The sequence below is a fragment of the Triturus cristatus genome, chromosome 10, assembly GCF_964204655.1.
Source record: "Triturus cristatus chromosome 10, aTriCri1.1, whole genome shotgun sequence".
Classification (NCBI taxonomy): Eukaryota; Metazoa; Chordata; class Amphibia; order Caudata; family Salamandridae; genus Triturus; species Triturus cristatus.
The window spans coordinates 41,658,811-41,684,332 of NC_140593.1; the positions used below are offsets into that span (position 1 = coordinate 41,658,811).

The following is a 25,522-nucleotide window of genomic DNA, read 5'->3' on the forward strand; positions in this document are numbered from 1 at the left end:
CCAATGATATGGGCTGCGCTTTACAAATACTGATTGATTGATTGACTGTTAGGGGAGCGTACATTGGGCCCCTGGTTGGCTTGTATGGAGCTACGGTCCTGTTGCTTAGCCCAGATCGCAGTCACAGCTAAGTTCACTATAGTTCTTTAAATGGTCTCGTTCTGCGCCATAAACGTGGCCAACCCTTGGGAGAGACAGCACTGCCGGCGAGGGGTGCCCATACGCTGGGCTCAAGGTGGATTTGTATGGCGTTTCCTCCCTTGTTACCCACCCTGCAACCCAGTCACAGCTAAGTACACTATCGCTCTTTAAAGGGTCTCTCTCTGTGCCACAAACATGGCCGAACGTGGGAGAGACGGCACTGCCGGCGAGGGGTCCCTGTATACTGGATCAAAAAACAACAAAACTTCCCTCACACTATAATTAAATAATTAAATAAATGAAACAAATTAATTTTTTACAACTGTACTCTTGGTCTGTGGGTGTTTCCAATTTTATGGACGTATTGCCAATACTTGAACTTGTAGTGTGATGGAAGTCTTGTTGGTTTTTGATATTGTTATTTCCCTGATTCCTTCCTCACCTATCTTACTCATTCAGGGTCCCTCTTTCGTGGCTTTGTTATTGTCCCTGTAAACTGGGACCCTGGTGGGCTTGTATAGAGTTTGATGCCCTGTTACCTACCCGGGGTCCAAGTCACTCCTAAGTACACCATAGTTCTATAAATGGTCTATCAGTGTGCCACAAACATAGCCAACCCATGGGAGAGACAGCACTGTTGGGGAGGGGGTCCCATACGCTGGGCCCCTGGTGGGTTTGTATGGAGTTTACTTTCCTGTTACCTTCCCTGGACCCCAGCCACTGCTAAGTGCACTATAGTTCTTTAAAGGGTCTCCATCTGTGCCACAAACGTGGCCGGACACTGGACAGAGAGTGCACTGCTGAGGAGGAGCCACTGCACAGTGAGCCCCCGGTGGGTTTGTTTGGCGTTTTCTTTTCTGTTACCTAACCCAGATCCCAGCTACAGCTCTGTGCACTGTAGTAATTTTAAAGTTCTCTCTCTGTGCCACAGACATGGCCGAATCATGGGAGAGACGGCCCTCGTCACCAACTAGCTAGACTATGGAACACACTCTACACAGGAACCTCCACCCAACTCCTCAAGAGACTCCAGACCATACAGAATGCAGCGGCCAGACTCATCCCCAACCTTCCCAAACGCACCCGCATCACCCCCACCTCAGGAACCCCCACTGGCCTCCTGTCCAGAAGAGATGCCAGTTCAAGATGTTGACGCACACCTACAAGGCTCTCCACGACCAGAGTCCAGCATACATTAACCACCGCCTGATCTTCCACCAACCCACCCGACAACTGTGCTCCGTCTCCCACTCTTTCACACGTTCACTGCATCTGCTGAAGCTCCAGCGGAGGCCGTTCCTTCTCCTACCTCGCCCTCAAGTCCAGGAATGACCTACCCCTACACCCGCAAATGTCACCCTCCCTCTGGGATTTTATAAAGCGACTCGACCGAGATCAACGAGACCGCAGCACTGGAATACCCTTAGGGGTGACTAGCCTCACTTTACAACTACTGACTGATTGATTGACTGCTAGGAAGGGAGGTCTGTACGTTGGGCCCCTTGTGGGCTTGCGTGGAGTTTACTGTCCTATTACCTAGCCTGAGTCCCAGTCACTCCTAAGTACACTACAGCTCTTTAACAGTAATAGACAATATTGCAATTTTACAAACGATTCTTGACAAATATGCTGCCTCAAAATCACAAATTGTATACTGTCCTTTTATTGATTTTACTACGGCTTTTGATAGGGTAGATAGACCAGCACTCTGGAAGAAACTGGTGAGGTTGGGAATCCCACAAGATTTACTTACAATTATTGTATCCCCCCGCACAGGAGCACGGCGCAGAGCCCCAATGGGGGGGGGTTAAAGGGTTTAACTAGACCAATCTCATGTTCAACTGTTTAAATCAGGGATGTCTCCTTGCCCCCTTGCTATTCTCTCTTTATTTAAGCGACTTACCAGAGCACTTTATACATGTAAAAAACATTCCGCCGAAATTAGCATTGAGTGACATATATATTTTAATGTACGCGGACAACATTGTGATTTTAGACCTCACACTGATAGGACTCCAAAGAAACGTAAACGCATTCAGCGGCTACGCAGATGATATTTTTCTTAGTCCCAAGCATTTTGAAAACTAGAATCCTACGTTTTAGGGGGAAAAAGTGATTACGACACTTCAATTGGACATTGGGGGTAAAACCACTAGAGTCAGTCAAAGAATACACGTATTTAGGTCGGATTGTCTCCCAAACCCTACAGAACTCCTCCCATAGGGGCACTGCCGAGGCCACACTCTTCTTCTGGAAATACCCATTTCCAACCTATGTTCGAGGTCAATCGCATGGAAATCCCTCCTGTCTTATCCTATGGTCTAGAATCTATACACAGAAAAACCTGGAAATCTGCGAAAACGAGGGAAGGGAATTCTATACAGAGAGCAAATCAAGCTGTCCCGGCCCAAGCGTTACGCCTCACATTCTCCTTAGTCAGCATACACGCGAGGGCCATCTCGAGCTTAATAGGATGGGCATAGCATCTTTTACACGCTGACTTTCAGAGAAGAGTGGCTGCGTTACACTTTCAATAAGAATCCTCATATAGCATTTAGCCTGTCTCACTGCACAGTAGCACTTTTAGAAACTTGGACACCGGCACTTTTGAAGCTCTTTTTAAAGAATCGGACCTGGAAATTAATTTTCGACCTGGACGTCGAACATTGTCTTCAATTAAAACACTATATAGAATATACAACAACTATAGTCTAAAATCCCCTGAGAAATATACATATTTGTTATTAGATCACAGGATTCGCCGCTGTATTCTCGTACTGAGGTTGGAAATCCTCCCTCTGGATGAAGCGCGTACAGCAAAGTGGAACAACTCCGAAAACACAAGCGGGCTCTGTGATTTGTGTAAGGGAGGGATGCCCGATCTAACGCGTGTGTTAGCGGTTTGCCCAAATCCAGCTCTAGTAAGAAGCCAGGAGGGAGGCCTCTAAGGCCTATTAGAATCGATACAATGCCTCTTCTGTACAGAGAAAGTTTTCTGCCCTATTACCTATCCTGAGTCCCCGTCACTCCGAAGTACATTATAGTTGTGTAAGGGTCTCTCTCTGCGCCACAAACATGGCCAACCCTTGAGAGAGACAACACTGCTGGTGGAGGGGGGGGAGGGGGGGGGGGGCTGCTGGGCTTGTATGAAGTTTACTGCACAACCTCTGCCTGTCCATCAGGAGCAGCCCATGAATCCTGCGGGGGTCCCTTGTGTCCTGCCTCCCCGTGATGTCACCTATATTCCGTGCTCCGTTGGTTTGCTCCATAGGTGCGCATCTGCCAGGCGTCCTCCGTTGAGGTGTCTGGTTCCTGTGGCCCCCGATCACCCATCTCTAAAAGAAGGGTCTCTGGTACTGGCGAGCACCCCCTCACGCTGCAACCATCAGTGCCGAGCCCTGCAGGTGCCACTGCTGTTCCTTTCTACCTGACACAGAGCAGGTAGCTCGCTGTGCTACCCCTGCGCAGACTCCTGATTACCCCCGAGTGCCCACTGGACGCGAGTTTCAATCTGAACCCCTCCGAGTCTTCAGCCTCCAGTGCCTCGCATGTACCTGACCCGGCCCCAGCCCCGCAGCCCTCGCACAGGCGGGCCTGATATGTGAGTGACTGCCTTAGCCTGTCCGCCCAGGAGCACACAATAACGTGTACTTGGCACACCTCCCGCCCACCTCTGGTTCGCTGCAGTTCCTCTTCTCCTTGAAAGTGTTAAGTCATCCCGCGACCCTCCCGTTTCCTGGTGCGGCTTCCTCTCCTCGGGGGCTCCTTCTCTGCCAGAGATCCGGGCAGTGCTGGGCGTGGAGTGCTGCGCCTCCTGAGTGCGGGCATCTCGACTTCTGAGAGCGGCAGACGGGGGTGTGCACCACCACCCCGAGGAGGGGACTCCTCTCTGGAGGAGAGCAGACAGAAGGGTCGGGGCCACCTTCGAGAGGGCACTCCTGTCTCTGAAGGAGGAGAGCTGACAGAAGGTCTGGTGCCACCTCGGAGAGGGCACTCCTGTCCCTGGACAAAGAGAGCTGACAGAAGGGTCTGTGCCACCTTGGAGAGGGCACTCTTCACTCTGGAAGAGATCTTGGAGAGGGCACTCCTGTCTCTGGAGGAGGAGGAGAGCTGACAGTCACAGAAGGGTCGGTTCCACCTTTGAAAGGGCACTCTTGTCTCTTCAGTAGGAGAGCTGACAGAAGGGTCCGTGCCACCTTGGAGGGGGCACTCCTGTCTCTGGAGGAGGAGAGCTGATACAGGGGTCTGTGCCTCACAGAAAAGTCTGAGCTATTCTGCAGAGGGCACCCTCATTGGAAGGAAGAGCTGCAGAGCATCTGTGCCACCCTTGGACAGGGTTCTCCTCTTTGGAAGGAAGCGCTGCAGAGCATCTGTGCCACCCTTGGACCTGTCTGGATGGGAGAGCTGCAGAGAGGTCTGTGCCAGCCCTGGAGAGGGTGCTCCTTTCTGTTGGTGCAGAAGCGTGTCCTCGCACCCCAGAGGGTCGCCCTTCTCTGAGGACACACAGAGGGTACAGCGCCCCCCCTCTTCTCCCTCCGTCCTCCTGAGCCTCACCATGCCCGGCGTGGGGGCAGTCCTGCTCGGCGCCTTCTGCCTCTTTTGCCTGCTCCAGGCGATCACTGGCTTCACCAGAACCCACTTCATCGCTGCTGTGGAGCTGGACTGGGACTACCAAGACGCTGGACTCCTCGAGGCGCTACATGACAAGCCCGGGTAAGATATGGGCCTCTCTGTGGGATCAACAGGTAGGAAACAGAAGCTTTACACCACCAGGAAATGGCTGCACACTGCCGTATCTTAAGGATTCCGGGGGCCCTGGCAAGAAATATTTTGGTGGCTCCTGTTTGGAACAACTTAAAAATTTTTAGGTCTCGCCTGGCATTGCAGCGCGAAAGTGCTGTTGCTAGCGAGATCTATTGTTACTGACTTGCTTCGGAAGGGAGACAGGAGATGGGCACGCGCAGGGGCGACTGGAGGTTGTGAACGCGCCTGTGAACACGCACGTACAGACATGTGATGTGCACATCTCCTGTCCCCCTTCCGTCCTCGCAAGCCTCATGCAATTTCACTTTTTTTTAATGCGCACGCGTGCTCCAAGTGCAGCACGCTTTACACGTACAGCATGCCCCACTTACCGGCTCCTGTACATTGACGCTGCAGATCTGGACGATGCTGTTAAAATCCCGGGACGGGGAGTGCTGCAGGTCCAAGTGTCCATACATGGCGGCAGTAGTGTGTCTGCTTTTTCTCGCTGCTGTGAAGGCTTCCCAGGTGCTACCTCCTTCGATCCAATACGGTGATCTGACTTGCCCCGGTACTGCTCCCAAGCCCTCTCCACTGCTCCGGCCTGCACCCTAGTGTGAGGTCCGCTATAGTCGGGTCTCTGAACCTGCCCAAACTGTCAGCTGCCTACCCAAACACCCATACCACGCATGCGCCACACGCAGAGCAAGGCACGCCTTACGGCGGGCGCTCTCAATACTTACGTGCTACGTCACAAGGGCTTGGTTGGAAATAGAAGACGAGGAGTTGTTGTAACAGGTGGCGTGTCTTTACTGTACAGAAGACAGGGTTTACCAGGCTGCCGCCACATTGTATCACAAGGACGTCTGAATACTTCACAAGCAGCTGCCACCTGCTTCGTAAGTTACCGTTGTGATGTCGGGTGCCGTGAAGGCTCATTTCCTTCAGGCATTATCTGAAGCTGGCCTGTGCGTGATGGATCAGCGTGACATCACAATCGCTCTGCAGCAAGAACAGGTGCAGCGTGTCTTTTACTCAGTGTCACCCGTGCTGCTGTGATGATGTCACGAAGGCCCGCCTTTCTGGTGCCATGGATTCTTCTTGCTGTGGTGATACCACGGATGCCCGCCTTTGTGGTGAAGCGGATTCTTTCTGCTGTGATGTCACAGATCGCATTGTTAGTCCTCCCAGTGACGTCATAATACTGCCAATCAATAGCCCATGCAGTAAAATCACGCTGCTCGCTGCTGTGATGTCATAAAGCTTCTCTTTGATTAAGCATCCCTGCATTGACGTCATAAAGCTCCATCTCTGAAGTCCTCTCCCAAGCTGTCAATATACCATGAGTTCTGATGTCATAAAGTCTTGCTGCGTTGTAATAAGGCTCCTGTGGCATCATAGTGGCATGTATCGTAAAGTCATAAAGCCTCTATGCTATGATGTCATACATCCTCCACACTGCTCCACCATCAGCGACACTTTGTAGCACATCTCTTTAAATTAACTGAGAAGGGCACGGTTTCTTGGCACGGAGGATGGCGGGGTACGCCTAACATTTTCTACCTCCCAGATCTTGCCAGGATTGCGCCCTCATTCGCCTCACCCCCGAGGACGGTCTCCCTTGTGCATCACTCACTCGTGAACTGCTGTCAAGGGGCAGTATGCGGCGTGACTCAATGCCAGGCCTCCCGGGCGCTCTACCTGCCAGGTGCGGCACACCCCTGGAAACACGTGCCACCCCCGGCAGCGGCTGGCACTTGGCACATCTCCTGCCCGACGCGTGGGGGTGCCGCATCTGCCCGCGGGAGGCTCTGTAGCTGCCTGTCGCTACGGAGGCCCTGAGTGTCAGCAGAGGCAGAAGCGCCAGCTTTTCTCATCCATCATCTGCTTGGCGCTGCGAAGCGCGTCTAAGCGTGACCTGGGCGCTTGTCTCGTAATGCCTCTGATGCACGCCCACCCCCGTAAAGCGTGTGGGCGCTGACCCCCAATTTCCACCCTTGGAGTTTCAAGGAAATAGCATATGGCTTGAAATTGCAAAGCGAGAAAACAACATGCAGTTTTGTCCTCTAATGCGCGTGGCGCTCTGGTGGCAGAAGATTCCACGAGACTGAAGGTGCCAGAGTTGTATTTTTTATTTACGGCTTTTATTTAGGAGAAGTCCGGAGTAGAAAGCAGCAATGCATATGTGTCTTACGCCCTGAAGAAGGTGACACCCCAATTAGGGGGTGATAGCACTGAAACGGGCGTTGCCGTGTCCCCTTGCTTTCCTGTCCCTCAAATAGATCCAAATTACGTGCACCAACCCTTGGTCGGGACGATCTTTTTGATACAGACAGGATGTTGTGGGGATGAATGTGTTGTATGGAACTAGGCTGTTATTGATGTTGTATATATTTTATTATATAATATTAATTAATTCTGATACTTAATCATTGTTTTGTGAACATCAACAAGACAAAAATAAATGTTGTCATTATAACCGATTTGTTCATCCCTCTCTTGTTCCTGATATGGTCTAGCCTGAGTGACTTTTTGTTATAACGACTTATTAGCGTTTATATAATTTAGATAGGTGGAGCAAACTTTTTGCATTATTGGTTTTGATACAAATACACACAGAATTAACTCAGAGAGCAAGTTCTCGTACCCAGGGGGCCCTAGGAAGGTGGGGGGCCTGGGCAGTTGCCCACTTTGCCCGTGCCTTGAAACGTCTCTGGCTGCACATAGCGCTTCCATAGCGGACTAACTTTACTCTTTCATTTGAGTAAATGGTTCTGCATAGCCCTTCCCTAGCATGCTAACTTTATGTTTTCAGGTAGAGACTCATTAAATATAATGTGCATTAAATAATACAATTATTGGGGGAGGAGCCAAGATGGCGACCGGGATGGCAGCGTAGGCTCCCGGCTCCGTGAACCTCCGCACCCCGCACAGATATCCTGCACGAGATCCTTAGCCTGCGCTATCTACCCGTGTTGGTGAACGCGAGCGGCAACCGGCCGTGTGACCCCGAAGTTTCTGGCAGCGGTACCGCCGGAGAAATGTCCGTCTGATGTTTGCGGCCTGTGCAGCCCCGGAGCCGGGACCTCGAGTGATCGCCGTGGCCGGGCGGTAGTGCAACAACAACGGCCTTGGTGACTGGGTGGGGTCGGACTGCCGGAGGGGTGCGAATGTCGGACTGCGCTTTGCCGTGGTCGCTCCTACCACTAAGCGTAGCTGAACGAATGCGTGCCCGAGGCGGCAACTCCAAGACTCTCCGGTGATTGCTTCAGCCTTCGACGGTGAGCTGCCCGGACGACGCCCGTACCTTGTCCCGATTCTTGCGGGCTGCTCCCGGATTTTCGCGGGCGCTGGTCCGTGGTGGGGATGACTGTGGCCCGTGACCACACACCGGACATATTGTTTGCCTGCCCTCGGAACCCAGTTACCAGTGCCATGGAACCCGAGGCGCTTGTGTCTGAGCCCCGGTCCCTATCTGGGATGGACCTACCCAGCGGCCATTTTGGTATGCCAGAGTCCACCATCCTGCACACCGGGTTGCAGCAGGATTGGGAGGGGGCGACTCTGAGGAGCGTAGCGGAGCGAGCGCCGGGAGCTGTGCTGGGGTACGGTGACCTTCTCGAGGCTCTCGGTGCTCTTCACTCCACCCTGATTCACGGAGCCTGGGTGTTGGGGAGCAAGCTCGATGGAGTGGCATCAGCGTCGGAACAGTTGCCGCCTGCCTATCCCCAGGTGCACTGGGACTTCTCACGCCGCGCACGGGGGGACAGTGTCGTGGCCGCCCCTGTGAATAGTGCACGCCTGGACTCTCCGGACAGCATATTAAAGTGCGATCAGCTGGCTGTGGATTTGGTCTGTTCCGGAGGTTTCGGACCTGAGTGGGGGGTGGTGGCCTTGTCCCGTGCGCGGTCTCCGGCGACCCAGGCAACGTCCAAGCAACGGTCGCCCGCCCTGGCTGATTCCGCCTTCCTGGGCCTGGTGTGCAGTGTAAATCCTGGCTCGGCATCGGGAAAGACGATCCTCCCTAGAGCTGACTGTGTCGATCTTCAGAGCCCTCTACCCTACCTGTGTGTGTCGCTTCCTGAGTTTTATTGGACACTTCTCTTCCTGGTAACATTGGACATGGCACTGGGACGGGGGGTATGCATGGGTGGGTTTGCAAAGAGTGGCCAAGGATGATGCTGACCCTTCCGAGGTGGTCACCTACTAGGCGGGCGGGCTCGGGAGTTGTGTGCTCTCACGGCATAACTGTTAGTGTACCAAGTGCGTAATGCTCCCTACTTCACTTGGACAGGGTCGATTTCGTGTTCTGTATTGTATGCTTTGCGGGAAAACGTATGGTGCGGGAGGGAAAAGCCGGGGGCGTGTTTTACAGGCCCTCCTCTAGTTTATTAATACTCTCTCTACCCCCCGTCTGGTGGGGGCTCTTTTCCTACTCCTTTTCTCTGTTTCCTCTATATTTCGGGTCTGGTTCCGGGGCGACAGGCACACTGCTGGGGGGAGGGGCTGTACTCATCTGCAGAGGTGCAGGGTGGGGGGTTGGGGGGGGGATCCTTTAGTCTTTCACCTTCTTTTTCTATGGCCTCCTTTTCTTCTCTTTTTCTTCTTTGTCTTTTTCTGGGATCAGCATGGTAGTACTCCTTTGTTGTTAATCACTGCTGTTTCCGGAGTGCCATAATTTCCGTGGAGTTTCCTGGGTCTTGGGGCAGGGGGTTGCAGGCGCAAATGGCCGTGTCATTCCTCCACATCCTGAACTTCCCGTTTTAGCGCCATTGCTTAGATAGACTGCTGTGTATTGTTTATGTTCATCGTTCTGCCTGCCATTTTTCGCTGCGGGGAAACTGTTTGGCACCTGATCCTTCCATCCTTTTCTATCATAAAATGTAAACCTTTATTATCCTGGTTTCCTACTTGGGCTGTTCAGAGACTGAGATTATGCTAGCGTCGAGATTTTGCTCCCCGAGGTACTGACTGTGATAGACCTGCTTTCTGTTATTCTGATTGTTTAGCGGCCGGCCCCCGGGGTTGTAGGCCCATACGTGTAATTGATTGAAATGTCAATAAAGGTTTTCAAAAAAAATAAATAATACAATTATTGAAATATATTACTTTAATTTCAAATTATCAACAACAATAAAAAACTTATCATCACATGTTTACTTAAGAAATTTGATTCACAGTTATACATTTAATGTAAAATATTTTTTCCAAAGTATAATAGTTTACTATTTTTAAATTAAGTTTAATATTAAATATATATATGTTTATCAGTAAAAAATAAAAGATAAAATTAAAGAAAGATAGATATGATTTTTAATGGCAAACTAATGTAATCAATTTAACATTAGTTCCTATGGGGTGTAGTTTTAATTCCCTGCCAGCAATAACTTCTATGGGAGTGTCATGCAGTACCAGAGATTGGCCACATGTGCTGCTTGACTTACTCCAAGCCTAAGTGAAGTGCATTGAAGCCTGTTTTGACATGTTTAGGGCAGTTGTAACTTCAGAAGTGTCTCTTGTAACAGACTCAGTTCCAGGTGGGACTGGGAACCGAAACCGGCCCTGGCAAATAGCTCTGGCGGCCCCCAGGGGTCTGAAGGGGGAGGGGTGCTAGTTAGAAGCACCACTCCCGTTTCACCACTGCCGTGTTTGTTACAGGGGGCCAATAGTACAGCTGCGAAACTGGCCCTGGGTAACAAAAACTGCCCCCCAGGGGTCCAAACCGCCCCCCACCCTGGCAGCCCACTCGGGAAAACGCCCGTGCCCGCTGCGGCCAGTCCGGCACTGACTCAGTTTGTGAAGAGCAATGGCCTTACTTTTCTGTGGGTGTGTTCTGTGTTAGCATGTCCCTCCAAACCCCTCTTTAAATTTCCCTAATTTCCTCCCATTTAGTCGTAATTGTTTTTCATTTTTCCCCACTCCCTCATTTTAACACCTCCATGTACTGAGGTTTCCATTCTGCCACTGGGACAGATCCTCCATAGAGCGGTGGAACTCTCCGGCCATCCCTTTGTGAACAGCAGTTTGTAGTAGTCAGTACAATTACTGTCACAATACCTTATGTACTGCAGAGCGGAGGTTGTGAATGGGGCCCAGTGTTTTAGGACCCGGGCTGCACCCACGCCCTCCTCAGATCCGCTTTGATCCTTCACACAAGGACCCATGGTTCCCTCAGATAGAGGTCTGCTGGAGCCCCAGCGCACACCCTACCTGAGGTATCACCCCCACGGTTTGGTGTGTGCACCCAGGTCACACCCTACCTGAGGTATCACCCCCACGGTCTGGTGTGTGCACCCGCGCACACCCTACCTGAGGTATCACCCCCACGGTCTGGTGTGTGCACCCAGGGCACACCCTACCTGAGGGATCATCCCCACGGTCTGTTGTGTGCACCTGCGGTGCACCCTACCTGTGTAAATATCACTGAAACGGTCTGTTGTGTGCACCCTTACTGAGGGATTGCCTGCATGGTCTGTTGTGTGTACCCACGGTGCACCCTACCTGAGGGATTATCACCTACATGGTCTGTTTTGTGTACCCGCGGTGCACCCTACCTGAGGGATTATCACATACATGGTCTGTTGTGTGTACACGTGGTGCACCCTACCTGAGGCATTATCACCTACATGGTCTGTTGTGTGTGCCCGCGGTGCACCCTACCTGAGGGATTATCACCTACACGGTCTGTTTTGTGTACCCGCGGTGCACCCTACCTGTGGGATTATCACCTAGATGGTCTGTTGTGTGTACCCGCGGTGCACCCTACCTGAGGGATTATCACCTACATGGTCTGTTGTGTGTACCCGCGGTGCACCCTACCCGAGGGATTATCACCTACATGGTCTGTTGTGTGTACCCGCGGTGCACCCTACCCGAGGGATTATCACCTACATGGTCTGTTGTGTGTACCCGCGGTGCACCCTACCGGAGGCATTATCACCTACATGGTCTGTTGTGTGTACCCGCGGTGCACCCTACCTGAGGGATTATCACCTACATGGTCTGTTGTGTGTACCTGCGGTGCACCCTACCCGAGGGATTATCACCTACATGGTCTGTTGTGTGTACCCGCGGTGCACCCTACCGGAGGCATTATCACCTACATGGTCTGTTGTGTGTACCCGTGGTGCACCCTACCTGAGGGATTATCACCTACATGGTCTGTTGTGTGTACCCGCGGTGCACCCTACCTGAGGGATTATCACCTACATGGTCTGTTGTGTGTACCCGCGGTGCACCCTACCCGAGGGATTATCACCTACATGGTCTGTTGTGTGCCCCCGCAGCACACTTTACCCAAGGGATCACCTGCAGGGTCGCTTGTGTGCACACCGGCACGGTCTGTTGTATGAGCAAAATAACAGCGGGTAGCAGTGGTTCCAAATATCGCACATCGTCTGATACATTAATAGTGGGTAAATTGTTTGAAATACACGACATACAGATTGGTCTGGTGGCGCCATCATGATTTGGGCACGTTACTACCAAAGGTGTCTAATACCAGACTGGAAAGATCCAGTCTGTCAAATCAAACAATACTATGTAAACCAAAGTGCCCAAACACAGTCTTGTGAGAAGAATGCACTGTCCAAGCAGCATGGCTTCACTTTGCTGACTGCATGCAAACAGGCGGAATTCTGGTCGTATATTAACAGGCTTTCAGGGCATGGACATGATCGACGCAATGCGGTCGCCAGTGACACATGGATAAACCATGTAACCAAACTATACTGTGGAGCCCCTAATCCACCATCATCGGGCACGCAAAGGCCCCTCATTATCATGGGCTGGCCTGACACTTCTCCCGCAGATACACCTGGACCATCTGTGGCAGGGAAATTGCCAACCATTGAGGGAATATCTGAAGCATTGGCTCCGAGGAATCGTGAGATGGCCATCTTAGAAAATATCAGAACAGATGGGGCACCCGGCCCTCATGGCCTACCAGGCCATCTTTTCAAAGAAGACTACGACTTCTGGGGAACCATGCTCACGCCACTTTATCAGCATTGTCTGACAAACTCAATAGTCCCGTAGACTTGGAAAGGCTCCTTGCTGCAACCTATCCACAACAAGCATTGGCATGCCCAATAGATCTCGCCTTTGGGACCTTATAAGTGTTCAGCCATGCAACAGTTGATGTTGTTGCACCAAGGATATTGTGCTTCATAACTAAATACTTATAAGCATTGGCATAGCCAATAGGTCTCGCCTTTGGGACCTTATAAGTATTTAGTTATTCAGCACAATATCCTTGGTGCAACAACATCAAGTGTTGCATGGCTAAACACTTATAAGGTCCCAAAGGCGAGACCTATTGGCTATACCAATGCTTGTTTTGTTAGGCACGGGGAGATTAAGTGATTTGCCCAGAATCACAGGATGTTCAGCGTCGTTCCCGAGACTCGAACCCAGGTCCCCAGATTCGAGGAGCCGTTAAGCCAACTCCTCTCCCCAAGGTGGGATCAAGACTGCACAGCCTTGATATTCGGGACCCTAGCATTCGACAGGGCCAGTCGTGAGTTTCTATGGAAATCTTTGGACCACAGAACAAATTAAGCTGGAGGGTTGTTCTTGAGTTTCCAGCAGTGAGAACACTCACATAAAGAGTTTTGTGAACCTGGTCCTTTGAGAGGGGGACTTCACTCACAGCAAATACTACAGGTACAATTGTAAATAGGGGAAAAGCGGGGATGCCATACCCTCAATATAGGTGCTAATTGGGTTTGTGATTGTTTGGCTTAGCATGTTTTGTTCCGAACTTTGCTCGAGAGAGAGTGTGCAAGCGTGCGTGTGTCATAACCGAGCTTAAAGCCTGGGTGTAACCATGGAGTAATGGGTGCGTTTAGAGATAATCGGACGAACATCATGTCGGCTGCACATTCTCAAAAGGGTGCCCCTATACTGAGAAACGGTACATCGCTCGCTTTTAACACTACCACACCGATGAGCCTCACACAGGTCAAACAATGTCTGTGATTGTTGAACGTTTTTGAGAAAAGGTAGGACTTTATTCAACTCAAGCTGTGAGCCGTAATGCCACACGTTTGTTGCTCAGTGATTCTTTTGTACATATGTCTTGTCTCGGCACATTACATACGGAATGGTCCACACCAGCACTTTTACTAACCTACCAACCGCTCCGAGCTTCACCACACCCACCTGTATCAAAGATAACACTGATGAGTCCAAAACAGGAAGGAGTAGGTCTGTGGTTGTTGAGCGTTTCTGAGAGCCGTCTGTTTTTGCTTGACAAAAGCGTATAGAGGTGCAGCTATATCGATATGTCGTATATTCTGATTTCTTGTTGTGAACAGGACCTTTTCTTCCCAGTGCAGCGACTGAAGTAAATCCTCTAAATATCGGGACATTTTGGACGTCCCCTCCCCCCAGGTTTGGTGGACTTATCCCTCCAAAGGCAGATCTCCTGAGGTCCCCGTGACTCTCACTGGCTGGGCTCAGCACTTCCCCCTCCCCGGATACACCGAAGCACTCTGAAGCCGGCAGCTACCACCACAGCTTGCCCGGGCAGGCTAGGACTGGTGCAGGGATAAATATAATGTCGGCTGTTAGACCGGGCACCTTGGCGTGAGTCTCCCTTCCTCTTTTTGTCGCTGTGCCTCATGTGTTTTGCTGGTGTTGGCCGCTCAGAGCACTGTGCCACTGCCAACCAGTGCCACAGTGCAAATGCTCCCTGTATAAAATGTATATGTTGGTTGGATTCCATGATTGGCTTATTTGGTTTACTATCAGACCCCGTAAAGTGCACCAGGAGTGCCAGGGCTTCTAAATGCAAATGCCGCTGGTGGGCTTGCAGCACTGGTTGTGCCACCCACAGAAGCGGCCTGGTAAAATGTGTCTAAGGTCTGCCATTGCAGAACCTGCGTGTAGTCTGGTACTGTCATGCTGACTGGGCAAGTGCACCCACTTGCCAGCCCCCAAACCTTCCCGTAACTTCATATTAGTCACCCCTATGGTAGGCCCAAGGGCAGGGTGCATTGTAAGCATAAGGTAGGACAAGCCCTCATGTATGTAGCATGTCCTAGTAGTGAATTATAGCCATTTTCGTTTTTCACTATTGTAAGGCTACCTATTCTCCATAGGACAGAATGGGCTGTTAAGATTGTTACATTCTATGATCCTAACAGACCCAGGGAACATGGTAGAAATTCGAGTTTAGTATGCCTGAACTCAGAATAATAAAATACATCTTTTAGTAAAGTTTATTTTAATATTCTGTGTTTGCAAATACCACTTTTAGAAAGCTGGTGTTTGCTTGCCTAACCATTTCAGCCAGCCTCTGCTAGGATGTGTATCTGCTGTCTGGTTTCTGTGAGTGACAGGGCTGGGGAATTCCAGGAGACAGACTGGGGCAGCCCGGTGGTGAATAGAGAGATTACATATAGATAGGTGGGAGGAGTACACCTGCACTCTGAATAGGGCTGTGCCTTTCCACCACAATGCTGGCTCCACCCCCTGGGGAGCGTCTGATGTCTCTGCCCTGCACACTGAAAAGAGAAGCCAGAGTCCGGTAAACAAAGAACTCCAGAACTGGGTTGAACTGGGCAAAGGCCCCCTGGCCTGCAGGAACAAAAGAATTGCACTATAAGTATTGGGACCCTGCTCCCAAGAAACTGGATCCTGCTTGACAAGAAGAACCGCTGCCTGAGGAGAAGGAACTAGAAAAGCTGTAAGGAGGAGTACTGTCCCTGACCTGGGGGACTGGCCTGCAGTGGTTGCCTTGCTGCTGAAGGAGAGTAGAAAGACTACAAAGAAACTTTACTTCAACTTGTGCTTAAAGATCTCCAAGGACTTGTGAGTGAGCTTGCCCCCTGACCGAAGTCCCAGGACCAGTGGACTTCATCCGCTGCTAGAAACGCTGTTTTTAGCATTTGCCGAGGCCGGGAGCTGTGTACGCTTCGTACCGCCAAATCGTATCCAGCAACACACCGTACCCGCCTGTCTGCCTCGAACAACACGTCCTACGACCCGTAGATCGCACCGTGACTGGCTGACTTCGCCGCGTACAACGCTGCGCTTCATCGAGCTATCTTGGTTGGTGCGACCCGCACCCTGCCGCTGAAGTTAAGGCTGCCACTCGCATCGAAGGGGAGGAAAGTACTCACCGTACGTACGCCCCGCACTGCAGCCAAAGACTGAAAGCCACTCCCGCAGTACGGCTCGTACGTCGCAACGAACAGTGAAAGCACCGTACAACGTCCCGTCCCCTCAAGCAACACGACTCAGGGCCCCCAACGAGCCGTAAGCTCGCACCGCGAAAAGAGGACATCGCAGCGTACAACGCATTGCTTTCACCGCAGCGTCCGTGACGAACTCTCCAAAGCTAAGGTACTGTGTACGTTCGCACCGTACGGTGTACGCTTCGCACCGGAGCGTCCGCAGCGCTTATAGACTCATTCTGTAGGCCAGTTCATCCCCGTACAGGCCGAACCACGAAGAACGAAGCGCACAGAACTTTGAAAGTACGCTGTAACAAAGAACTGCTTGTTGCTAATAGTACTGTAGGCCTTTTTATCGTTATTTGGTCTTCTGCTAAGCCTGATATAAAATACTTATTTTTGATAATCCCAATGTGGAGTCCATTTGTGGTGTTGTCACTGAGTTACTGTATGTGGTCCCAAATACTTAACCTATAACGCTCTGAGATAAGCCTTGTCTGCTTGCACCAAGCTACCTAGAGGGTGAGCGGGGGTTATTTTAAGAGTGTAACCCCTTACCTTGACTAGAGGAGAGGGTCCCTGCTTGTCAAAAGTACCTACCTGTGCCAACCAGAGATCCCCAATTCTAACATCGGTCTAGAAACAGCTAGCGGAGGGAATTGACATCATGTCACTGTCGCGGGACGGGGAAGAGCAGTGTTTTGTGCCTATAGATGTTTATTGGTAGCTATAAAGTTTAAGCATAGTTGCTGAGCAGTGGTGGGGTATAAATTAATGGATTTCCACCTTTTAATTACACTTGACATATTTACAGATACATTTCGCGGCTATTTACAAATCTGAGACACAGGAAAATAAAGTGTTTTATGCAGAATCACACATTGTTAAATACTGGAGCTGAGATTACAACCCAGATCCCCAAACTCCAAAATTGCCAGTTTAGCCATTAGGGGACGTGTCCGCCAAGCTATTGCGATTTGCCTAGAATGTTGAGCCGATGCCGAGACTCGAACCTATTTCCTTAGTTCCGAACTTGGCAGCTCTGAGTGCTACGTAATTTACATATGGCACGCTGCGTGTTCCAAAAGTTCTTATCTTACGTATTCTTTTTGTTCTGTCTCTTTTTAGGTTGACAGTGAGCAAAAAAAAGCAAAGGAATTACCTGACAAAGTTTTCTTTCCTTGGCCTTACAGCTCCACTTCCATTCTGAAACAGAAAGTGAGGAAGCGAAGTGAAAGTAAGGGCTTCAAAAAATGCTACTGCCGGCCACAGCTTGCAGTGCATGTGCGCGAGTGGTGCGCGTGCAGCAGTAATCACGCCATATGGCGCCTCTGCTAAAGCGCGCGCCCGCGCACATGCACTGCAAGCTGTGGCCGGCGGTAGCATTTTTTAAAGCACTTACTTAAAGTCTCGCCAGACCAGCGCAAGCGCTGGGTCAAACGACACCTAAAAAGGGAGACACTGGGGACCCTTCTAATTACAGGCTTATTTCCCTTTTGGATATCGAGGCGAAAGGATACGCCAGCCTTCTCCTGCAAGACCTGCAGGACTGGGCTAATGAAAATGAAATTCTACCCGTGTACCAATCCGGCTTTAGGCCAGGAGCATCTACAACGGACAATTTTGTAGCTACTTAATAGAACAGTCCGTGCAGAAAAACTCGCCTCCTCTCTTCACATGTTTCGTGGATTACTCTGCGGCCTTTGATGGATTCAATCGGAGTCTGTTGTGGTGGAAACTGCAAGACTGGGGGATACCGGCAACCCTGTTGAAAGCCATAATCAGTCCCTACACAGGAACTTGGGTACAGGTAAAAACTGCGATGAACTCAGCCACTAAAAAAATACCAACAGACAGAGGGTTTAAGCAAGGCTGCGTATTGGGCCCTCTGCTTTTTAATCTATATACGGCAGACCTCGGAAAAAAGATATCTAACGCTTACCCCCTAAAATCAGCCGAAATAGACTATGTCTAATGCAGTAAGCAGACGATATGGTGTTACTGGACCATAGAAAAGTAGGCATGCAAAGACTACTGGATGCATTAAACATTTACAATAACAACATCGAATTACGAGTGAATGCAGGAAAAAGAAAGGTAGTGATATTTGGAAAATATACCAACAAACTCAGACAGCAATGGAGACTGGGCAATTTAAAAATAGTAACAGCGACCAAATACAACTACCTGGGGGTGTGGCTGATGAGCAACGGGAAGCCCACAGCACATATCGCTTCCGTTGAAACAAAAGCCAAAGCAGTGACGTTTGCTCTGCGCAAACTGTACTCCAAGTTAAGCAGCCCGTCGACCAAACCAATCAGAAAGGTTATAAATGCCAAACTGCTTCCGTCAATCACATACGGTCAGATCGCATTCCCAGCGGCTTTCATTAATATCATGGAACATATCAACTGTCGGGCAATTAAGCGAATCTTTCAGATCCCCGCATATGCCCGAAATGCTCTGGGGCGATTGGAATTTGGGCTGAATCAACAGAGCTATGAGCATTGGGCCTCAATGGTGCGGCTCCATAGAGGGGTTTGCGCAGCCCCCCCCGCATACAATGAAGTCAATTCTAAAGATAATTTTTATGAAAGGAAACAATCCGTGGAGTGAAGGCCTGCACACTGCCTGTACTGAATTGAATCTCGACCTGACCAAACTGCAGGATCTTATTCACCAGCCTGGCATCCTAAAGTCTATACTGAAAAGCAAGTTAGATCATTATCAAAGAAAGAGGACTTGAAGGAACTGAACTCTTCCAGTAGCAATATTGGGATACTTGCTAGTTCCTATGAAGACCGCCTACGGCAGCCATATCTTGACACTGCATTAAATAAGTCGATTTTAAAGCAAATGTTTATGGTGAGACTTATGGTTTTGCCGATAAAAGATATCAACAGGCGCTGGAAAGCCCTAGCGGCAATAACAACTTGTAGACTTTGCCACAAAGACGAGGAATCCTTGGTCCATCTGGTTTGTATATGTCATTGTTTATCACATGCACGACGCACTTTATTGAAACCTTTGTTTTTAAAACACGGGGTGCGGACCTGTACTGAAGCTATGAAACTTCTATTTAATCTAGAGACTCCAATGGAATTGGCAAGGTTTGCAAAGTTTGCACATAAGGCTAAAGAACTCTTAAGTAAAGCTGTGTACATCGCACCTTTTTGAAATGAAATTACTTGGTGCGAAGACCCCACGCTTCGTTTAGGATTGTACATTTTGCGCTTTATTGAAATGGAATCACCCACATTATACTTAGTACTCGATTAATACATGCTATTGTCGGACTCATGTATTTTAGAACAACATTTAATCTTTTACTTAATATGTGGTTTGAACATTTTTAAGATTGTTATGAATGCACTTTAAAACTTGGAGACTCCAATCCTCTTTGCAAGACTCGCAAAGTTTGCACACAAGGGGAAGGATCCTTCAGTATTGAATTGACTTATTGGTTTAATACCAGTTCTTCACTGATTTTATTTGTTTTTAAGTGCCGTTTGCACAAATCATTTTTCGTTTGTTTTAGTATATACAATATACCAAAAACTCGCTAGGTACGTACCAATTGTAACGAAGTAAGAAAGTCCTGGGGAGATTTTATCTGAATTTCTTGTAACAATTTTTATTAATTGACACAATAAACTATTCATTCATTCATTCATTCATTCATTCACTGTCCAAGCAGTAAGGACTAGTAGGGATCTCTGCTGCTGTTTATTATGATGCAAAACAACTTTGTATTCTTTGTGGGTCAAGAGCCAACACGTGTTTCGTCACTTCGTGACTTTTTCAAGGCTTTTGAGAATGCAAGTAGTCAACGGTTTCTATGAAGATGGGGTACATAGTGGAATGGTCTGCAATGGTTCACATGAGGAGTAAACTTTGTAGAAAGGTGGGTGGTTATGACACTATATGCAATCTTTTAGAGTATAAGAAGGTGGCTGAACATGTGGCAAAGGTAAAGCCAGGGATTTAGTAATCTACTAGCTCCGGAGAGTGAAGAGGATGCTAGTATATAAGAAACAAGAGCCAGTCTGGTAAGACTCAGAGTGAAAAGGTACACATAGGGTTTGCTGATATAAAAAAGAGCCGCGGCCCATTTTATAATACTTGTTCTGTGCAAGGCGGTGACACCTGCGCCTGCAGATGCTCGGGGTAACTTAGGAGAACATCACTTATTGGAATATTTCACGAGAGTCCCATCAGGGCTGCCCGTGGAGCCTACGTCTTTCTAGACAATTTTGTAGTTCACTGCGCTGGCCTCGTCTTTCTAACTCTTTTTTCCTAAAACAATGTAAAAAACATCTTACATCCCAAAAATCAATCATTCAAATGTTCATTTAAATGAGAAATAAAACTGAGATCAATTTGTAATGTTTCAACAAAATTAGGGTGCATTGTCAATGTTTCGGTCTTAACTGACTCAGTGGGTCCAGGAAACCATCCTCAGGACTCAGCGTTGAAGAAAGATAAATCCTGTAAATATTCTTACTCGAATTCGAACATTTCCAATCATGTACCGATGCCAAATAAACTAAAGTCGTCTCCTTCATAATTCATAAGAACCCGTCGGACAAAGATGTCTGAAACGAGCAGGGTGTGACGGCTGCAGTTAATATTCAGTGATGCCCTGTCTGGGGGTGGAGCCTGCAGTTAATATTCAGTGATGCCCTGTCTGGGGGTGGAGCCTGCAGTTAATATTCAGTGATGCCCTGTCCGGATGTGGTGCATGCAGTTAATATTCAGTGATGCCCTGTCCGGATGTGGTGCATGCAGTTAATATTCAGTGGTGCCCTGTCTGGGGGTGGAGCCTGCTGTTAATATTCAGTGATGCCCTGTCTGGGGGTGGAGCCTGCAGTTAATATTAAGTGATGCCCTGTCTGGGGGTGGAGCCTGCAGTTCATATTCAGTGATGCCCTGTCCGGATGTGGTGCATGCAGTTAATATTCAGTGATGCCCTGTCTGGGGGTGGAGCCTGCAGTTAATATTCAGTGGTGCCCTGTCTGGGGGTGGAGCCTGCAGTTAATATTCAGTGGTGCCCTGTCTGGGGGTGGAGCCTGCAGTTAATATTCAGTGATGCCCTGTCTGGGGGTGGAGCCTGCAGTTAATATTCAGTGGTGCCCTGTCTGGGGGTGGAGCCTGCAGTTAATATTCAGTGATGCCCTGTCTGGGGGTGGAGCCTGCAGTTAATATTCAGTGGTGCCCTGTCTGGGGGTGGAGCCTGCAGTTAATATTCAGTGATGCCCTGTCTGGGGTGGTGCATGCAGTTAATATTCAGTGATGCCCTGTCTGGGGGTGGTGTGTTCAGTTAATATTCAGTGATGCCCTGTCTGGGGGTGGTGCGTGCTGTTAATATTCAGTGATGCCCTGTCTGGGGGTGGTGCATGCAGTTAATATTCAGTGGTGCCCTGTCTGGGGGTGGAGCCTGCAGTTAATATTCAGTGATTCCCTGTCTGGGGGTGCAGCGTGAAGTTAATATTCAGCGATGCCCTGTCTGGGGGTGGAGCCTGCAGTTAATATTCAGTGATGCCCTGTCTGGGGGTGGAGCCTGCAGTTAATAGTCAGTGATGCCCTGTCAGTGGGTGGTACATGCAGTTAATATATTCAGTGAGGCCCTGTCTGGGGGTGGTGCGTGCTGTTAATATTCAGTGATGCCCTGTCTGGGGTGGTACCTGCAGTTAATATTCAGTGGTGCCCTGTCTGGGGCGGTGCTTCAGTTAATATTCAGTGATGCCCTGTCTGGGTGTGGAGCCTGCAGGTAATATTCCGTGATGCCCTGTCTGGGGTGGTGCGTGTGGTCAATATTCAGTGATGCCCTGTCTGGGGGTGGAGCCTGCAGTTAATATTCAGGGATTGCCATGTCTGGGGAGGAGCCTGCATTTAATATTCAGTGATGCCCTCTCTGGGGGTGGTGCATGCAGTTAATATTCAGTGATGCCCTGTCAGGGGTGGGGCCTGCAGTTATTTTTCAGTGATGCCCTGTCAGGGGTGGTGCCTGCAGTTAATATTCAGTGGTGCCCTGTCTTGAGGTGGAGCCTGCAGTTAATATTCAGTGATGCCCTGTCAGGGGTGTTGCCTGCAGTTAATAGTCAGTGGTGCACTGTCTGGGGAGGAGCCTGCAGTTAATATTCAGTGATGCCCTGTCCGGGGTGGTGCATGCAGTTAATATTCAGTGATGCCCTGTCTGGGGGTGGTGCGTGCTGTTAATATTCAGTGATGCCCTGTCTGGGGGTGGAGCCTGCAGTTAATAGTCAGTGATGCCCTGTCAGTGGGTGGTACATGCAGTTAATATATTCAGTGATGCCCTGTCTGGGGGTGGTGCGTGCTGTTAATATTCAGTGATGCCCTGTCTGGGGTGGTGCGTGTAGTTAATATTCAGTGATGCCCTGTCTGGGATGGTACCTGCAGTTAATATTCAGTGGTGCCCTGTCTGGGGCGGTGCTTCAGTTAATATTCAGTGATGCCCTGTCTGGGTGTGGAGCCTGCAGGTAATATTCCGTGATGCCCTGTCTGGGGTGGTGCGTGTGGTCAATATTCAGTGATGCCCTGTCTGGGGGTGGAGCCTGCAGTTAATATTCAGGGATTGCCATGTCTGGGGAGGAGCCTGCAGTTAATATTCAGTGATGCCCTGTCAGGGGTGTTGCCTGCAGTTAATAGTCAGTGGTGCACTGTCTGGGGAGGAGCCTGCAGTTAATATTCAGTGATGCCCTGTCTGGGGGTGGAGCCTGCAGTTAATATTCAGTAATGCCCTGTCAGGGGTGGGGCCTGCAGTTATTTTTCAGTGATGCCCTGTCAGGGGTGGTGCCTGCAGTTAATATTCAGTGATGCCCTGTCAGGGGGTGGAGCCTGCAGTTAATATTCAGTGGTGCCCTGTCTGGGGGTGGAGCCTGCAGTTAATATTCAGTGATGCCCTGTCAGGGGTGGGGCCTGCAGTTATTTTTCAGTGATGCCCTGTCAGGGGTGGTGCCTGCAGTTAATATTCAGTGATGCCCTGTCAGGGGTGGTGCCTGCAGTTAATATTCAGTGATGCCCTGTCTGGGGGTGCAGCCTGCAGTTAATATTCAGTGATGCACTGGGGTTTGGCATTTACAGAGTTCCTGGGGTACAGCGGAAATCCTGATAGTCTTTGCTCTCTAAATGGATCAGCAGATTACATTAATTTTTTTTTGTCTGTAGTGAAAGAAAATACTTTCCTCCTGGGGAAACCCTTCTTTTGTTACCCCTTTACTGCATGGCGGTTCGCAATCCTTTACCATCGTGGAAACGCACTTACAACTGCCCTTGAGAGGAGTAAATCTGCAAGTGTTTGCAGAGTGTAAAACTACTCGTAACAATTTGCTGAATTCGCCTAAGCAGACTAGCTTCATCGAGGTCTTCCCACAAACCCGTGCAAACGATTACATTCGTGAAGGTGGAAATTCTGCTTTAGGAAGGGAATTTCTCTTTCTTCAGATAAACTTTCTACATGGACCATTTTGCCAATCCAGATTGGGATTGTCTGTGCCCAACAAGGACACTGTGCACATAACTTATGTGTACAAAGTTATGCTATGATAGATCGCTTAGATTGCGTTATATTCAAACTCTGGACAGAAGCTAGGGTTACCATACTCATAACGATAGGCCACCGCCATCGTCATTCTAGGACACGCCCCAACTGGCAAGTGTGGAACGTTCCCTGCTCGAGTACGGCGAGTGGAATACACCATAAACATTCCTCATGCTGACGAAGAGCTAGCATGAAGACACAGCATAACAGAAACACTGCCATAAAAACATCCCATGAGAGGAAACACTGCCATTAAAATATCACATTAGAGGAAACACTGCCATTAAAGCATCCCATGACAGGAAACACTGCCATAAAAACATCCCATCACAGGTAACACTGCCATTAAAGCATCCCATGACAGAAAGAGTGCCATCCCATCACAGGTAACACTGCCATAAAAACATCCCTTAACAGGAAACACTGCCATAAAAACATCCCTTAACAGGAAACACTGCCATAAAAACATCCCATGAAAGGAAACACTGCCATAAAAACATCCCATAACAAGAAACACTGCCATAAAAACATCCCATGACAGGAAACACTGCCATTAGTACATACCATGACAGGAAACACTGCCATAAAAACATCCCATAACAAGAAACACTGCCATAAATATATCACATGACAGGAAAAACTGCCATTAAACATCCCTTGACAGGAAACACTGCCATAAAAACATCCCATGACAGGAAACACAACACTGCCATAAAAACATCCCATGAGAGGAAACACTGCCATAAATATATCACATGACAGGAAAAACTGCCATTCAAGCATCCCATGACATGAAATACTGCCATAAAACATCCCTTGACAGGAAACACTGCCATAAAAACATCCCTTAACAGGAAACACTGCCATAAAAACATCCCATGACAGGAAACACTGCCATAAAAACATCCCATGACAGGAAACACAGTTATAAAAACGTCCCATGACAGGAAACAGAGTCATTAAAGCATCTCATGACAGGAACCACTGCCATTAAAACATCCCATGACAGGCAACACTGCCATCAAAACATCCCATGACAGGAAACACTGCCATAGAAACATCCCATGACAGGAAACACTGCCATAAAACATCCCTTGACAGGAAACAGAGTCATTAAAGCATCTCATGACAGGAACTACTGCCATTAAAACATCCCATGACAGGCAACACTGCCATCAAAACATCCCATGACAGGAAACACTGCCATAGAAACATCCCATGACAGGAAACACTGCCATAAAACATCCCTTGACAGGAAACACTGCCATAAAACATCCCTTGACAGGAAACACTGCCATAAAAACATCCCTTGTCAGGAAACAGAGTCATTAAAGCATCTCATGACAGGAACCACTGCCATTAAAACATACCATGACAGGCAAAACTGCCATCAAAACATCCCATGACAGGCAACACTGCCATAAAAACATTCCATGACAGGAAACACTGCCATAAAAACATTCCATGACAGGAAACACTGCCATGAAAACATCCCATGACAGGAAACACAACACTGCCATAAAAACATCCCATGAGAGGAAACACTGCCATAAATATATCACATGACAGGAAAAACTGCCATTAAAGCATCCCATGACATGAAATACTGCCATAAAACATCCCTTGACAGGAAACACTGCCATAAAAACATCCCTTAACAGGAAACACTGCCATAAAAACATCCCATGACAGGAAACACTGCCATAAAAACATCCCATGACAGGAAACACAGTTATAAAAACGTCCCATGACAGGAAACACTGCCATAAAACATCCCTTGACAGGAAACACTGCCATAAAAACATCCCTTGACAGGAAACACTGCCATAAAACATCCCTTGACAGGAAACACTGCCATAAAACATCCCTTGACAGGAAACAGAGTCATTAAAGCATC

The 25,522-nt window shown here is 49.1% G+C and overlaps 1 protein-coding gene across 1 annotated transcript in view; it reads left to right on the plus strand.

Annotated features, from left to right (window-relative positions):
• Positions 1 to 3,924: 3,924 nt before the first annotated feature.
• F8 (coagulation factor VIII) overlaps positions 3,925 to 25,522 on the plus strand; it is a 589,495-nt gene continuing 567,897 nt past the window's right edge. Inside the window, exon 1 of the mRNA XM_085630970.1 lies at positions 3,925 to 4,854. Coding sequence (XP_085487096.1) covers positions 4,697 to 4,854 — 158 coding nt within the window. The 5' untranslated portion in view covers positions 3,925 to 4,696. The remainder of the gene's footprint in view (positions 4,855 to 25,522) is intronic.